At 35.9% G+C, this 17980-nt stretch overlaps 1 protein-coding gene across 3 annotated transcripts in view; it reads left to right on the top strand.

Moving 5' to 3' along the window:
* Positions 1-17980, top strand: part of LOC132096346 (astrotactin-1-like) — a 295271-nt gene that overhangs the window by 266038 nt on the left and 11253 nt on the right. For all 3 annotated transcript variants that reach the window (XM_059501638.1, XM_059501637.1, XM_059501636.1), the window contains 3 exons: positions 2265-2533; positions 3407-3540; positions 3649-3800. In XM_059501638.1, coding sequence (XP_059357621.1) covers positions 2265-2533; positions 3407-3540; positions 3649-3800 — 555 coding nt within the window. The remainder of the gene's footprint in view (positions 1-2264; positions 2534-3406; positions 3541-3648; positions 3801-17980) is intronic.

Below are 17980 nucleotides of genomic sequence, written 5' to 3'. Positions count from 1 at the left end.
TATGATAATCATCATGCAACATCTTTCTTGTGAGATTAGCTTGTCAAGCTTTGCTAAAGTGTTCAAATATTTCCTGAGCCTAGACGTTTGCAACATGTTAAATTGCTTGACTGGGGTGCTTAAACGTCCTGATTATTGACTGAAATCTCATTGGATTTTGGATACACACCGAGCAATCCATGACTTTCCATTTTGATGTTTCATTCTTTTCCATACTTGTCAAAAACATGAGAAAAGGGGAAGCAATGTTCATTATCTTAATACTTTATCGTGCAGATTGTGTTCTCGGATCCGTGCAGACATGATAATGCAATTTGTTAGGTCACCCCCTCCCTTTCTGCTTTCATGTGCGGTTGCTATCCCCTCCTAAAGCTCTAGTGCCATCTAGTGTTTCGTTTGTTAGGCACATGTTTTCTTTTAGGGAATTTCTATAGTTGGTGGTGATAAAAATATGCTTGTAGGAAGGAATTACCAAATGCTCACCTTTGTCACAGCTGACAGTTTGCATGCAGTCATAAATGGCAATCCTTCAAACCACTGAGAATATCAAAGTCTTTTTCTTCACCGAGAAGAGCTCTGAGCTTAAAGAGACTCTACAGATGACAAGATTTTCTGTGCGTTTTCATGTAAATCAACTGCCTTACATGAAAGTTATCTAAGGAGATGTTTCCTTCACTCTCCTGTTTTAATTTGGCCTGCAATGCATCATGCCGAATTCATAACTGTCAAAACCCAGAGCTGTGGAGAAAATATGTCAAAGCAAATTGGCACACGGTAGAGTGTGCAGCTCTCCCACTGTTTCTCTCTCTTCCAGCCTTCCTTATTTCTTCTTTCCCACTTCTTCTTGCTTTTTCATTCTCTCACTCTTTCATTCTCTCACTCTTGTCTAATTAAAGCACCAGCTAAGCGTAATATTGGTAATGCCTTCTTAATCTACAGCTGGCATCGAATTTGATTAAACACTTTTAACACATTAGTATTTTCTGAGGAGCTCAAGCTTTCTGATTGGCATCCAAAATGTGCAATTTACAGGCCTTTTAATCCATTAACTTTGTGGAAACTTTTTTAAAGAGCTTTGTGATTTCTTGGCACAGTTACATTGCTTTTCTTCAAAGGAATAAAATGGAAGATACAATTTAGATGATTTAGAATCCTGTGAGTAATAAAGAAAGTGTTATATTTTGTAAAGAGCCCGTTTGCTCCAAACACCTCCCAAAAGGTCAGCTGCATGACCTTTTGCACTTCTCCTGCAGACCAGAGCCTGTTTAGATATTGAATAACAAAGAAAGAACAGCTCTGATTCTCCCCAAATAATAATAATAATAAAGTATTTGATTAAATAAGAATCTCACTGAGATGAAAGCAAAACTCAGTTTGGTTGGGCTGATTGATTTCTCTGCAGTTTGCAGCAGGGCTTTTGTTGCTTTATTATTAAGTGTACTGTGGGGTGCTGCATTTTCATTTCCTCATGTGTCTCTTATGCAAAATGTTGGGCTAAATGTGGCCTATCTGATATTGCGAAAGGCTGAAGGAATAATGGTTTCTCACACTGCATTTTCTTCTCACGCTGTTGGCTCATAAAATCTCTGTGTGGTTTGTTATTTGTGCAAGTGTGTGTGCGAGCACGTCTTTGAAATCTCAAGTGTGTGTGTCTTTTATTAAAGTATGCTGCAGTGAAAGGGTATTCCCTAATTGGCTGTTGAGCTTGCTGATTGCTTTTGTGTGTGTGGAAGTCTGCAGAGTAAGCAACTGTGAGTCCAAATACTTTTGGGGTGGGCTTAAAATAGAAGCAAAGCTTTACTCAATACACTTTCATTTTAGGGTTAAATAATGATACAGTGTCTAAAATAGAGCTGATAGAACAAATATTGACATGCAATTTGATTGTATTAATTAATAAGCATATTTGATTTATTAAATTATTTCATGAATGATTTATATAACAGTTTTTATTACATTTTAATGCATTTTCAGATGAGCTTAAAATAGAAGAAAAGCTTCCTGAATTGTCACTTTTATGTCATTAATAATGTATACATAATTATATTATTTATTAAAAAATATGTATTACTTATATTAATATAATAATATTAATGCTTAAGTTGCACAATTACTTTTTTAATATTGTATAATATTTTCATATTTGTTGTTATAATCATATTTGTCAACCGTTTATTCATAATTGAAATGTAAAACAGCCCTATTCGAAAGACTATTTTTACTATCCTTTCCAAATCTAAATCGTGTTGAATTCTGTTTTTCAGGAAATTCTCCATCGGATGAGTCAGAGGAGCGGGACAAAGAGCCACGCACACTTACTTACCCAGCATACATTGCCAGCCTGCTGGACTCGGGTGCCAAGCGCATGGCGGCGGGGGTGCGCATGGACTGCAGCAGCCAGGGCCAGTGCCCTCAGTCCTGCCACCTCTGCCACATGAGCCCTGGGCCTGCACGTCCTGCAGAACCTGTGCTGCTCAACATCACAAAAGCCACGCCAATCTACGAGCTGGTCAACAGCAACGAGACCTACCAGGTATCTGTGACTCATAATGTTATACTTTCACCCCACAGCGCTTGCCCGATTACCCACTGAAGTTAAGCAGCAGTGAGCCAGGCTGGGACACCTCCTGGGAAAAACAAATGTTGTTAGTAGAGTCAACAGGTGGTCTGTGTGGGACCTGTTGCACCAGTATAGTGATGGGAAGATTAAAAATAGCAAAATGTAAAAAAAAAAAAAATAAATAAAATAAAAAGGAAAACCATGTCCAAGGGGCTATTTACCAGAAATGTAAGCCTAAAGATCAGTCAAAAACACATGTATTTATGTATATATGTATGTATGTATGTATGTATGTATATGTTTATTTGAATGGAAATTAAACTAATTATCATCTCTTGAACATAATTATATAGTGGAGTCACAAATACTAGTGCTACATTAATTTGGCCCTTTCCAACAAAATAAATTAAAGCTTGTTTATTTATTTATTTATTTATTTATTTATTAGTTTCATTTTAATAAAAATTAAATTAAGTTTAAAAAAAATAAGTATTAAAAAATGAATATAATTACAACAGTTTTTAATTAGTTAAAACTAAGTTATATTTCAAAGGGAATTTTAGTTATTATTATTATTATTATTATTATTATTATTATTATTTATTTATTTATTTATTTTATTTTTTCTGTTACAATCCTAATTTCTGAAAATGTGTGGTCTGTTCAAATATGCATGAGCCAGGAAGATGCTGCACTCTTGTGGTGGTAGAGGACATTTCCCCAAATATACTGTAAACCTCAATGAGTGTAAAAATTGTTTTATATAACTGTGAATATTAGAATAATTGTTTATAATTAATATTAGAATTAATATGAAATGCTCTGCATCTTTGTCTTTTCACGTAGGCTCTGCAGGTGGCCATGATGAGTGTACTGTGGTGCTCTGCTAAAGGTGATGTTATTGATGACTGGTGTCGATGTGACTCCAGTGCCTTTGGCACAGATGGACTCCCGACCTGTGCTCCTCTGCCTCAACCTATGTGAGTTCAAGAAATTTACAATTTCTGAAGTGAAGTTTTAAAGTAGTAGTCCAGATCTTGGTCAAACATTAACTCATATGGTCTATGTTGATTTTATTCTCTTGTCAGGCTAAAGCTGTCCCATTCGTATGAGCCCAGCAGTTCATTGGTCATCATAGATTGGAATCATGCAGAGCCGCAAATCGGAGTAAGAATTGTTGATTACCTCATCAGTCAAGAGAAGGTGACAGAGCGAACTGATCACTCCAAAGTTGAGACAGGTAGGTAAATTATGCATGAGCTCATTCAAAACATTTGAAAATATATAATATCCACAGAAGCAATACTTAATGCCCATTTATTTGGTCAGTAGCTGTGTAATAAGTGGGATAATGTACATCCAGACAGTCATTATCACAAATGAAACTCCTTCAGGGTGATACAAGATCCCTCTGCCTCTCACTGGGGTCCTCATCATCTTGCCAGAGTTTATTTTGTGATAATGGCAACTGAATGCTCATGAATATATGAAATCTAAATTAATTTTAATTGAATTTCCCAGCACTAAGTCTGAACCACAAAATGAAATAACATGGCTGTATTTTATGTTGAAACAATGCAATAAAAAATGCATTAATATTTTATAAAGATATCCCATTCCTCTGATTCAGAAACTTTAATTGTGCAATGATATTTCCCGCATATCCTTAACATTTACCTATATCTGTTAATTAAAATTGCAACTACAATTTATTGAGAAGAACCCTGCAGTTAAGGGTCGTAAATCTGAGGGAAAGGCTGTTAAAATTAAGATTAAAGACCATTCCTGAGATAAAGTAAAACAAATGCGTAAATTTAGAGAATTACCCAAGTGTTTGGATGTTTCAGTTGACACCACTGGTCCTATTATCAGGGAATGGGAGCCATATCAGAAGGCAAAGAAACTCCCTAGACAGGGTGATCATTCAAGATGAAACCACAAGAGAAGCCAACGATCACTTTGATTTAGCTTCATAGTTCAGTAGCAGAAAGCAGATAAAGGTGAACTTGTCAACCGGATCATGTGGGAGGGAAGCATGCAAGAAGCCATTACTAAAAAGAACAAGCCAAAGCACATCTAGAGTTTGCCAAAAAGCATAATAACAGCTCATTTGTGTCATGGGATTGGATTATTGCAGTCAGATGAGACCAAAATGAAGCGTTTTAGTCTGAATTCACTGTGAACTGCCCACCTCTTACTCTCGACAGTTGATCATTCGTTCATTAGTTCATAGTTCATTCATTCTGGTCTGTGATAATTGTGACATATTGCCTGTATTTTCTGCTTTTAAAGTTCTGGATTAAGAATCCCATTTGGCCTCTAAATTATTAATAATCTGAACAGCATGATCTGAAATACCCTCCATGTTGTGCTTTCACCCTGTTTTAGATTCTAGACAGTGATGTATTTGTGTAATTTTGAAAGAATGAAACCGTTTGAGGTTTATATTAAGTCTCACATCTCAATCCTGGGCATAATGGACATCACATGGGATTTATCCATGAACATCAAAAACTTTCACCCCAATCAGGGTGAATGTATGTTCATTCTAAGCATCATTTCTCAGACAGTGTGATCCTGGCTGAGGTCTATGTTATTGTTCGGCCAGAGTTTGCTGAGTGGAATCAATATGTCCTAACCTGAAAGGCCCTGGCATTCCAAATAGGAGCCTACCTCAGACAAGTGTGCTTTCTGCCCAGGGCCTTCAACTCTAAAGTTGTGCTTTTCACCTCTCAAGTTCCCCTGGTCTTCGTACTTGCATACTTACTGTGCTCTATACCAGCGCCAGAGATTTTATTTCACTTTAGGCAAGAGTTGAAATCCATTTTTCACACAGATAATCATTGGTTCTTTAGAAGGACTTGAAAGCAGGTCTTAATACTGGGCTTGCCGTGCTCCATAAGGATTTAAGAAACACTTGTGGCTGACTGTTTTGTATGTGTCAGACATGTCTGATGATTGATTGATCTGCTCACATCTCGAACTGTGAAGTGCTGTGCAATGTGCAATGAGTGGAATGAGATAGACCACCTTGAAGCTGTGAAGGGCAGAGCCGCAGCAAGAGTTGATTCTGATAATGATCAGGATTTAAGCCTTTCAGGATGAAGCAAAAATGATCATGTGTTAAATAGCATTGGATGAATATCAGAAACTTTAAATCCAGGTCACTTTCCTTTTGCTACCAATTTCCTTTCCTGAAAAGAATAGTGAACCTCTGACAGGGACTGAATACTGGCAGTACAAGACTAAAAGTGTAAATAAATACACACTAATGAAATAATAATGGCATTTGGATTTGGGTTTGCTTTGTGGGAACCATGAGGATGCCATGACAGGTTCTAGTTCTATTCAACCCCAAATTTCTGTCTCTGTCGATAATTAAAGTTTAGCCTTTTTGCTCACTCTTTTCCTCATTGAAAATGTTTATTTATTTTTTTATTTTTTAACAGGTCTATTAATTTATGCAATGAATTATAGACCTGTAATTAAAATTATTAACACTGCAGTCATAAATGAAAATTAAGAGAAGCTTTATTTTGTGCACCATTTTTTAAAAACAACCTGTTTGACGCGAAATAAGTTTCTTCTCATGTTTTTCACTATACGGACAACAAGGTAAATATTAAGGGAATCTTTTAAGACAGTTATATATTGTTATCAGCATTTGTTGAAGTAGTTTCTTTTCTTGTTGTCTCAAAGAATATGCTGTGTTAATGCAGCGTTAGAAAGCTCCATCAGTTTTTTTTTTTTTTTACTTTCACTTTCTCTGTAGTGAATTGACTGACGTTCACTGGCATAACTCTTGCAGATAGTCTGTGCGTCGTTTGCTTGTGTTGCTTGGCCCCTCTCCCATAATATAAATTGTTTATAGGCCACATATTAAACACTTCTTAATGTTTATTTTTCTCAATGAAAGTGACAACACCAAACAGAAACATCAATAACAAAAACAATATACCTAGATCTATCTATCTATCTATCTATCTATCTATCTATCTATCTATCTATCTATCTATCTATCTATCTATCTATCTATCTAACAATATTATTATATTTTAATCAAATAAATCTTTGGTGAGTTTAGATTAGATTAAGATTATTATTATTATTATTATTATTATTATTATTATTATTATTATTATTATTATTATTATTATTATATTTTTTGTAAATGTTATATTTAAAAGTCTCTTAAAAGAACATAATAAAATCAAACTGTCTTAAATTTTCAATATTGTGTTATACATATATATTAGTGGGGGAGAGAGATAGAGAAAGAGAGAGAGAATTGAAAACTCGGCTGCATGTGCTTTGACAATGCAATCTTTGGATAATGCTTCTGTTTGGTCTTGAAGTCGTTTTATGTGGCAGGCTACTCTGGAACTGCAGCCAAGCAAAATGAAACTCCTGAAATATAATGATCATTTCCCCCCTGTTATAATGGTTGCTACGCCCTTGTTTATATGTAAATGATTTCAGGCTTACACCTGTATCATTAGCTCTGATGCAGAACACATGTCCTCCCACTTTAGCGGTACTTTTACCAAATATAGTGCAGAGTCCCAGACTGTGTTTGCACCATGACAGCCTTTGGCTTGCCTGTTATATCTTCCTCTATCTTCATCCATTCTCCTGTTTCACTTTAAAGCCATGCCCATTGCCTGTCCTCCTCCACCTCTGCTGTTGCCCTGTCCAAGATAGACTTCAGACACGTTATGGCTGTTAAAGCAGAAAAGAACATCATGTTATATCAAGTCCAAATGTGGAATAGTGAAAATGAGATTGATGAGGAGATTATGTGAGGATGTCTTACTCCAGGCCAGATACGTATGGGTGTTTCTTTATTTTCCTCTTTACCCGCAGAGGTAACGTCTTGTTCTTTACAAGCCTCCGATTTAAAGGTGGCCAGAACTAGCAACTTTTCAGCCTTTTCTGGAAGGTTCAGAATGTACTCCACAGGCTGTCAGAAAACTGAATATAAAACTTTATTCGATTTTCAGGAACCATATGAGGGATTTTCTTAACTTGTACAAGGCTGTCCTTCATTTGCTGCACAAAAACAGAGGCTGTAACGTGCTACCGACGTTGCAAGTCATTACAACCCCCTGTTTATGTTTTACTAGGATTTGTTTGACATGTCTGTGCTAATAGCTCACAAAGCATGGACATCCTTGTTAACAAATGACCATATCATTCGCCTGACTCAAAGAGAAAGTTCACCAAGAAATACAAATTCTGTCATCATTTACTCACACTTGTGTCATTCCAAACCTGTATGATTACTTTTTTTTTCATTGAAACTAAAAAGAAGATATTTTGAGAAGTGTCCCAGTGGATGTTGGGTTACCTACATTCTTCAAAATATCATCTTTTGTGTTTCATAGAAAGTAGAAGAAGGAAAGAAATACAGATTTGGAATGACATGAAGGTGAGTGAATGATGACTAAATTTGTCATTTTTGGATAAAAAATTAATCTTTTTTATTATTATTATTATTATTATTATTGTTGTTTTTATGTTATTTGTTTCCTGTGGAACATACAAGGAACACAATTTTGAAACATCTTTAGGACTCTTCCAAAGCCAGTTCATAATCTTCCCTGTCAAATATCATTATATTCATTATAAACTGATAATCTTCCCTTGAAATGAAATGGATCAGTCAGCTCAATGAAAAGAATCAGTTCAAAAGAATGATTTGTAATGAATCTAAATGACCTGGTTCTCAGGTTAAACTCACTGATTTAGTTCTTGACTGTAAAGCAAGATTATCAGTGATAAACCGCTTGATTTGTCATCTGTTTCTCATATGACTACAGAAGGCTGGGAATTCAGTCATTATGGATTTTTCTTATGATACGTTTTTGTAATTTACCAACCATTTAATTTTCATTAGAAAGCGAAAACTAAATTCATAATTGCTTAAAAATTCTCCTACGTCAGTTTTCTGTAAATCATTGTAACTGTTTGCATGCAGGGAATTCACTTGGAAAGAGAAAAATCCAATTTTTGCACATAAATGACATGAGCCACTTTTGCCATACGATTTCCTTCACCACATATACAATGTCTCTTTTCCCCGAAAATTATGTCCAGTGCTTTATTTTGTGTATGGTTGCCTAGAAACTAGATGTGGATCATCTTACCTTGTGGCTGATTTAACTTTTGTCTGAGGTTAAGCAAATAATAACAGAATTTTCATTGTGGGTGAACTATTCCTGTAAAATCTGACTTGATTTGGATTTTAAAGTGTTTACTGGACATGTTAGGAGTTTAAGAAAGTGTTTGAGTGTGTGTGAGTGAGTGAACCCATTGATAATATAGCAATAGCACACATCGTGAGCCTTTGCCAGCTTTTCATGCTAATAGAGCACTTAACTGGAATCAGGCACACAACATGACATCATAGCATGTGCTTTTCTCTCTCATGGTGTGTGAACCGAGTAAATGGGAAGTCTGCCTTCAGTCATCTCACCCCAGCCAGACATGCTGTGAAAACAAACAGCTTTCCCCGCCAGACTGATGTCAGGACTTTGATCACACAATAACAGCCGGGTTTACTCGAGGGTCATAGGGACATAAAATCCTACCCATAAACACACATGCTCTCTCCCACGGGTGGCATAAAGAACCGGGTCCCACACTTCCCCTTGTAAAGCAGAGGGACCTCACCTCCAAGCAGCAGGTAAAACAAGAGCTTCTGAAAATAAAAATAAAGGCAGTGTTTTTCCCAAATAGGTGGAAGAGACAGTTTCACTCCTGAGGAATGTTTCCGTAGCACGGCTCCTGGAGGATGATGTCACTCTGTGTCTGTGAGCGGGGTCAGGTTCTGGAGCCTGAGCAGGTGCACTGCGGAAGCTGGCACTGATCCAATGATTCACTCATACTCCCACAAATCTGGGTGTCTGTGCGTGCACATACTTTTGGACAGGCATTTAGTGTTATGAGCTGTTTTCGTTTGGGTGGATGCTTTTACATTTGCACATGTACTGTTTGTGTGTGTCTGACAATGTTTATTTCATTACTCCAGTCTTTAGTGTCAGATGATTCTTCACAAATCATTCTAATATGCTGATTTGGTGCTCAAGATGTCTTCTTATGATTCTTATTGAACGGAAAATTCCAAAGAATAGCAAGATATTTTTTGTAAAATTAGAAATGTATTTTCTGTAACTGTTGATTAATTTAATGCATCCTTGCAAAATAAAAGCATTAAATGGATAGTTCACACAAAAAATGACAATTCTGTCATTAATTACTCACCCTCATGTCGTTCAAATCCCTTAAGACCTGCGTTTGGCTGAACTAACCCTTTTAATTACTTTTTACTTTATCTTTTAATCTTACTGACCTCAAACATCCTAAAACAATCTATTTATTTCCAAGTTTTAATTCGATTTTGAATTCAAAATTTCCCTTGTGACTCCACTGTGTGTGATCATTTTGCACCTGTGCAAATTGCTAGACATAATATCCTGTGAACAGCAAGAGGTTAACATTATAGTCGAAAATCATAAAAACATGTTGTCTCCACCTGTTACAGGAACTCGACGGCCTTAAGGTTTCTATACAGGCAGATGATTTTATGATGTATAGTTGCTGATCTACAGATTATGATTATACCTGGGGTATGCAATTTGACGATTTTTGATTATGGGTGATAAAAATGTCTCCACGATCTGCTTTTGTAGAAATATTGTAGTATCGTTCTACAGCACAAATTCTATCAGCTGCAGTTCTACCATTTCGGTCTCAATATACTGTACAAGCGAAATATATTCTCATCAGTGGTAGAGTTACTCTCACTGTACAACACACTTATTCGCAGTCACAAAAGTACATTATTTGCACATGCTTTAAAGCCTTGCCTTTTAAACGTTTCATTTGCACGCTGTTCTGACGTGCGCTTTTTCTAAGCATGTACGACCGAAATATGTATGCTAAAAAGCCTGTCAAAAGATAACTTCTGAACTAAGTTATATTTTGCTCTCATACTGTCAAAACACACAAGATTTACATACAGACTTTACATGAGCGTGAGTTGTGTCTAAAATGAAAGTACACAGTTGAGAGAAAAAAATTATAGGCTACATGTCTGGATATTAGATGTGTCCAGGTCTTAAAGGGACAGTACTAAACATGCTGCAGCTTGTCATTGAAGGGATAGTTCACCCTAAAATGTAATTTGTATTATTATTTACTCACTCACATGCTTTCCCAAGCCTGTATTAATTTCTTTCTGATGCTGAACACAAAAGAAGAATGTGGGTAATCAAACAATTGCTGGTCCACATTTAATTTGATAGTAGGAAAAAAATACTATGGAAGTCACTGGGGACTAAAAACTGATTGGTTTTTCACATTCTTATGTTGAACAGATAAAAAAAATTCTTAAAAATTCTCAATTTTTATTTTGGGGGGAAATATTCATTTAAAAAGAACAAAGCAGAGACAAATAATTAACTACTCTTGACTTACTACTCTTCAAAAACTTCAACACATTTGCTTTAATAGGAATCAGTCTATATAGTGTTTTATTTTTATATTTGTTCATTCAATTTCTTGAATGCTTCTACTAAATTCACCTGTTGTACCTGAAAATGTAAAACTGTTTATTTTATTTGTATATTATGCGTAGTTGTAATGCGTTTATCTTTGTTCTTATTTTTAAATAACAAAGATAAAATGATGACAAAGATTCTTTTTATCTTTTCCTATGTTTCAGTAATGCACAAATCTGATACTTACATCAAGGTATTGATGTATCTGAGGCTGAATATAGGAGTCTTTTGCAGAATGTTGTCTTTGGCTCAGATGTTTAGAGAAGGGTCTTGCTTTGAACTGCTGAAATTGTTATACACTCTAAGACTACTTTTATATATATGATGCCAGATCTTTTATGGAAATGCATTATATATATTTTTTCTTTCATTACCAACATCTGCAATAAATGCTTTAGTTGGGAGTTTTTCTTTTTATCTTTTCCCACTTTGGCCTAAATATCCACCATTCTTTTTATACAGTATTTTGTTATCTTGAAAGGCTTTGTCTTTATATTAGGGAAATTAATTTGGCTGTAATGCTCAGACAATTCACAAAATAGTAAAACCAAAATGACAAGAATCATGATAAAAATCATGTATCATGATATATATAAAAAAAAGAAAAAAAATTGGGATATGATATATTTTTTGCAATATTTCCTACCCCGTGAGCTGTGCTATAAAAGCCCAACTCCATGTATTTTAAAGGCCCATTTGTTCAGAAACCGTCAACATGTGCTACCAGGCAACTACTGTATATGGCCTATGTTCATCATTAATATGAAATGAAACATTATTACATCTTAAAAGGAACAGTTCACCCAAAAATAAAATGTTTAAAAATATAAATGAAGTTACATCAATGATGTAAATGAGATTATTTCTTAATCTGAACAGATATCTGAATTTAGAAATGTAGCATAAAAAAACAATGCTTGATCTGTGAATATTTCACTCCTAATTAATACAAGCTGATTTTTTTTTGACTGGAGCACACAAAATTATTTATAGAGGACTCTATCCATATTTTAGTGGAGGCAATGGTTTAAAGTTAAAGAATATTGATGGATTCATTATAAACACATTCGCAAGGTTTCGATTGATGTGGACTATTCCTTAACCCTGCTTTCTACTCTAATCATTTATTGTAGTATAATGTTTAATATTAGATGACGTTTTGGAATACTTGACTTAAAGGGGTGGTTCGGGATTTTTGACATCGGACCTCATTTTTAGGTCAGCCTGGTTGTTATTCATCAGTGGAGACATTTTTTTTTTTAAATTATCAAGTCCTTATATTTGGATAGTTGGCCGATGCTAGGCTAGCGCGAGTCAATGGGTATATGTTAGCCAGCCATTAAAAACCGTTTTACCCACTCCACAATGCACCAAACGCAAATCAATTATAACACTAGACTATCGATGCAAATGTCCGTTGAGAGAATAATGTTAGAAATCAAACTTACCTTTCATCTCAATGATCCTAAAGGAACTAGTTTCTCAGCCGCTGCTGAATTTTACTTTGCTCCGGCTCTACTTTGCTCTGCTTATGTGATGTTAGTGATAATCAGTGTGCCAGCGGCAGGTAAATACACTTGCGTCATGTGTGGACCGGCTCACTCGGTTGCCTAGGTAATCAATATCACTCCGCTGCTGCTGTCGACAAGGCTTATGATTACAGGGAACAAATTATAACTAATGCAATGTGATGAAAGGTAAGTTTGATTTCTAACATTATTCTATCAACGGACATTTGCATCGATAGTCTAGTGTTATAATTGATTTGCATTTGGTGCACTGTGGAGCGGGTAAAACGGTTTTTGATGGCTGGCTAACATATACCCATTGACTCGCGCTAGCCTAGCATCGGCTATCTTTCCAAATATAAAGACTGGATAATTTTTTTTTAAAAATGTCTCCACTAATGAATAACAACCAGGCTGACTTAAAAATAAGGTCCGATGTCAAAAATCCCGAACCACCCCTTTAAATTGGTTAGTCATTCAGTGATAGTATTCAAATAAGGTTTATTCTTTATTATAAATTAGTTTGTGGTCATTTCATTTTTTTTTTAATCAGAATCTAACTTGCACTTGGTTCCCCTACAATTTTGAACATTTGGTTACATCTTTGATTGTGTGTTGGGATTTTATGATTAACATTGGTTTGCAGTTTTTATTATTAGTGGTTGATTGTAACTATATGTTTTATAATCTGTTAAAGAGGACTGATAGCTGTATCTTGTTTTGGACCAGCTTGAGAGTTCTAATCTGTTCTTCGTATTTTCTCATTCTGCGTTCTTTGGTGTGGTTAGCCTTTAGTCACGTTCGGTATATAAAAATGTCTCCCAGGCATTTTTCTTACCTTTACAGCACATGAAGGTTAAGTGTTATCACCTGTTGGTTGCTGTCAAGTGTAGGAGTACATCAAATTTGAGGAAAGAGCATGTATCACAATTTAATCGAAGCTGAGCGGCAGCTAAGCTCTTAGCAGCGCTATGACGTAGATGGCAAATGTAGCTTCTAGATCAAAAGCTTTTTGCACGAAAATGAAAGCAGATTAAAGAGTTTTAATTTTCACTCCCATCCAAGTAAGCTTTGCGTAGCGCTAACACCCACCTTTCCTCTGCCACAATTAACCTTTTATATCCTCTTTTCGTCGAAGAAGTCAGTATGTTCCACGTGGGAGATCATATCTGTTAATCATTTTTGTGGAGGAAATGCCCAGAATTGATACATTACAAACCATTGTTATCCATTGCTCGCTCTCTCTTCATCAAAGTAAACAACGAAGGCCAGATGTTGTTTGTGGAGTACTTTGCCGTGCTGCCACGTGTGTTTGGTACCACAGCATTGCTGTTTAATGGAACTGGTAAAACTTCCAGCTTTTTGGATACGAAGCTGCTCCTGTGATGGATTTGGAGTTGTTTAATTGAACTGTTTACCTGTTCAACAGAAACAAAAGATCCTCTATATGTGTGGTCAGACTCAGGCTGTTACCTAAGTCTAATAGAAGCTTTCTTTTTTTCTTTTTTTGGAGATTGCAATTGTATTGTTTATATGAGTTAGTAGAAATAAAGTTCCCTCTGTATGTGTAGAAAAGGGCATCAGAAATGTATGTCCTCTCTTTTTCTTTCTTTCTTTCTTTCTTTCTTTCTTTCTTTCTTTCTTTCTTTCTTTCTTTCTTTCTTTCTTTCTTTCTTTCTTTCTTTCTTTCTTTCTTTCTTCCATCCTCCCTTCTTTCCTTTACCCAATTCTCTAATATAAACCTTTTCTTTTTTGTTTGCCTTCCTTCCTTTTATCATTTTTCTAATATAATTCTCTTAGACAAATGTTTTATTTGCTCTTGTGTGGCCAAAGGTCTCAGAAAATTCATTCCTTACTTTCCTTCCTTTCTTTCTTCCTTCCTCCCTCCCTTCCTCCTTCCTCTCCTTTCTTTCTTTTACTTCACTTCACTTCCTTCCTTCCTTCCTTCCTTCCTTTCTTCCATTTGACTCATCCAGTTTCTCTAATATGAACCTTTTTTCCCCTTTTTCTGCTTTCCTTAATTCCTTTTATCCTTTTACTCTAATAGAATTCTCTTAGACAATTTCTTTCTTTTTTTCTTTCTTTCAAATGTTGTCTATTTTTTTTATTCTATATGTGTGGGCAACTGTTTTAGAAAATGACCTGCTTTCCTTTTTCCTTCCTTCTTTCCGTCCTCCCCTCCTTCCTTCATTTCTTCTCCTGTCTGTCTCTGTATCTCTCTTCATGCTTGCTCTGGTTTAAGTTATATACACTCAGCTTCCTGGTTCACCGCAGGGGAGAAACAGTAATGTCTATGTGTCTAAGTAGCAACAAATCAGTTTAGAGGAGACATATGGCAAACATTACGGAAAAGCTTTAGGCTCAAAGCACTAACATGAATCCAATTCACAGCTGTTGCCTCTGTATGTTTTTAATGGAATCCTCAATTTCATAGGCAAAATAAATATTTTTGTACACCATGGGTCAGTGTTTACGTTACACATGTGTATTTCAGTCAAGGTTTATGTTCTCTTTTTATCCGCAGTTGGTTTATCTTGTTTCAGTAATGCACAAATCTGATACTTACATCAAGGTATTGATGTATCTGAGGCTGAATATAGGAGTCTTTTGCAGAATGTTGTCTTTGGCTCAGATGTTTAGAGAAGGGTCTTGCTTTGAACTGCTGAAATTGTTATACACTCTAAGACTACTTTTATATATATGATGCCAGATCTTTTACGAAAATGCTATAAATCTGCAATAAATGCTTTAGTTGGGAGTTTTTCCGTAAATTTAACCATGCCATTTATTTTTCTTTAGTTTCTGATAAATCAGAGCACATTAATTGGCATTACATGTTGTCCAATACCTAAATGAGGTCATACTAGGACAGGGTATTCCCAAATAAATGTTCACCTACCACATGTATTATTCTCTGTATACAGCGAAGTAGGCAAGACCACGTCAAAGTGCTTTCACATGTTTATAACTGTTTATAAATTTGAAAAGTTTCTTTCTGCCAAAACGATGCTTTCCAATGTACTGTTTAAGTCATGTTCTGACATTTTCATGTTTTGATTCACTTGGTAGACCCATTCCCTTCAGAAAATAGATGTTTTTGTTTGTGTTTTTTTTTTTTTATAAAATATTGCACATAGAAATTTTTGATTTGCTTTGGACTTACATGTATCATTTCTTCAACATTGTGGATGATTCTCCTCCAAAATGTCTCGCAAAGTCTCTTGGATAGGTTGGGATCCTTTACCTGGCTGGGCCTTTGTTTTAACAAGGTAATGAGAATCAGAGATGGTTTTTGGTCAAAGCCCATGAAAGTTTAACAGAGGGCAGCCAGGCATCATAGTGTAGTCATGTCAACCCAGGTCTTTCCCGATAAAAAATGGGACTGAGGCATGAGAATGGAACATGATGAAAGAGTATAAATTCAGCCGTATTTGCCAGACACCTGTACCAGACACCTGTATAGATTTTCAGAAAAAGCTTTAGATTGAAAAAGAGTTAGGTTTTTTTTTTGTAAGATTTTTATTACTTTCATATCACTATTTGTCAAAGAGAGTAAGAGTGTAAAGGAGCACCTTTTTTTCAGTGTCTAATGTAAACACTGCTGATAGCTTTAGTTATGTGGACGTTTCATTGGAAACCTTTTTCCTGCAGACCTCTTGCTGTATGGAAATGGACTGGAAGTCTCTATGCCAGTGCATAACGACACATAAAATGGAGAGAATGAGCATGAGCCAAAAAAATAAATAAATAAATAAAAGTATAAAAGGGTTAATTCACCCAAAAATTAAATTAAGCCATAAATTACTCACCCTCAGGTCATCCTAGGTGTATATGACTTGCTTCTTTCAGACGAATCCAGTCGGAGTTATTTAAAAAATTGTCTTTGATCTTTCAAGTTGTTTAATTGCAACTAGGGGTGCTCCGATCACGATCGGCTTAATGCGCATCTCGTCAGTAAAGCCGGTTCTCTAATCAGCGGTAAATTCCCTCAGGTGTGCGATTTAAACGCTTCTCAGTTTCTATTGGAAGCCAAATTAATATATGTGACTTTTTATCTCATAGGTCATACTTTTTTCTCACATCTCTAAGAAAAAAAAGACAGAATTGTGGGAAATGTACTCAGACTGGTGAGAAATCAAGTCAGATTTTTTAGATACAAAGTCAGAATTGCACTCACAATTCTGAGAAATCACAATTATATTTTTTATTATTTATTTGATGTCGGAAACTAAAAACAGCAAATATCAAAGTAAATGTAATTATTTAAATATGGTTAAAAAGGCACTTCCTACTCCGCTCTTCCCATTCAGTAAAAAGTCCCCCATAAATAATCTTAAAACATTATGTGCTCCTCAGTTCATAAATAGTACACAATTTATATCTCATAAAAACACACTTGAAAAATGTTCCACACACATCAAAGTTTTATTGCCTTTTCACAACATTTCACCTTTTTTCTTTCGACAAAAAACAGAGATGTTAGAGTTTGTTGTCGGTGGAACTGTGTTTGACTGGATAAATATGACCTGAACTGCTGCAGTCCCTCACAATGTCACTTTTCATTAACATCAGCGCACGTATTCCTTGACTCTCTACTTCATAAGCACTGTAAATACTTACTGGTGACAGCAAGCACATAATCACACACACTCTAATCCCCTCCGCATTTATCCTGGCATCGTTTTCTCAGAAGCCTGGTATTTTTAAAGAGGAAGCCTCCAAGAAGACAAGCAGGGAGAACACCACTTTTAAAAGGTTCTCCATCCACAGACGGAAGGTTTCTTTTTGCTATGAAAGGCACACGAGGCCCCCGTGCTCATGTCCTGTGACGCATGCAGGCCACCTGGGCAAACAGTATTCCCGTCCACTTCTTAAAAAGAAAGGCAAAGCACATCAGCTCCACAGGTTACTTCTGTATGGGCTCTTTATTTGGTTTTCGATGGTGGACAGTCATAGCTAAATCTGGGTCATGTGTCTCGTGTGAAATCAAACCACTGACATCTTCTCCGGTCGAAATGTCCAAACCACAGGGTCTCCATCTCTGGAAGTTTCTAGCGTGTTCCGCTGACCAGGGGAAGTAGGGAAACACTTGTTTTCATAGCATTGGGTCAAAATCAGGCAGGGGTTTTCAGGGTGAGGGAAATCCTCATGCAAAACAACATCCTGTGTTTCCATTGCGGGGGCTTTCCTGAGAAGATTGGGCTGTTTTGCTGATGTTTGTTTTCCCTGTGCATACATGGTTGTCTCCAAATGACATATCATTAATCATATTTGATTAGAGACACTTAAAAATAAACTAACAAACTGTTTGGTTTAAATGGTTTGGTGCCCTAAAAACATAGGAGATCAAA

This window comes from Carassius carassius, chromosome 20, assembly GCF_963082965.1.
Source record: "Carassius carassius chromosome 20, fCarCar2.1, whole genome shotgun sequence".
Classification (NCBI taxonomy): Eukaryota; Metazoa; Chordata; class Actinopteri; order Cypriniformes; family Cyprinidae; genus Carassius; species Carassius carassius.
The sequence above is the reverse complement of the archived record's forward strand: the minus strand, read 5'-3'. Positions and strand labels throughout refer to the sequence as shown.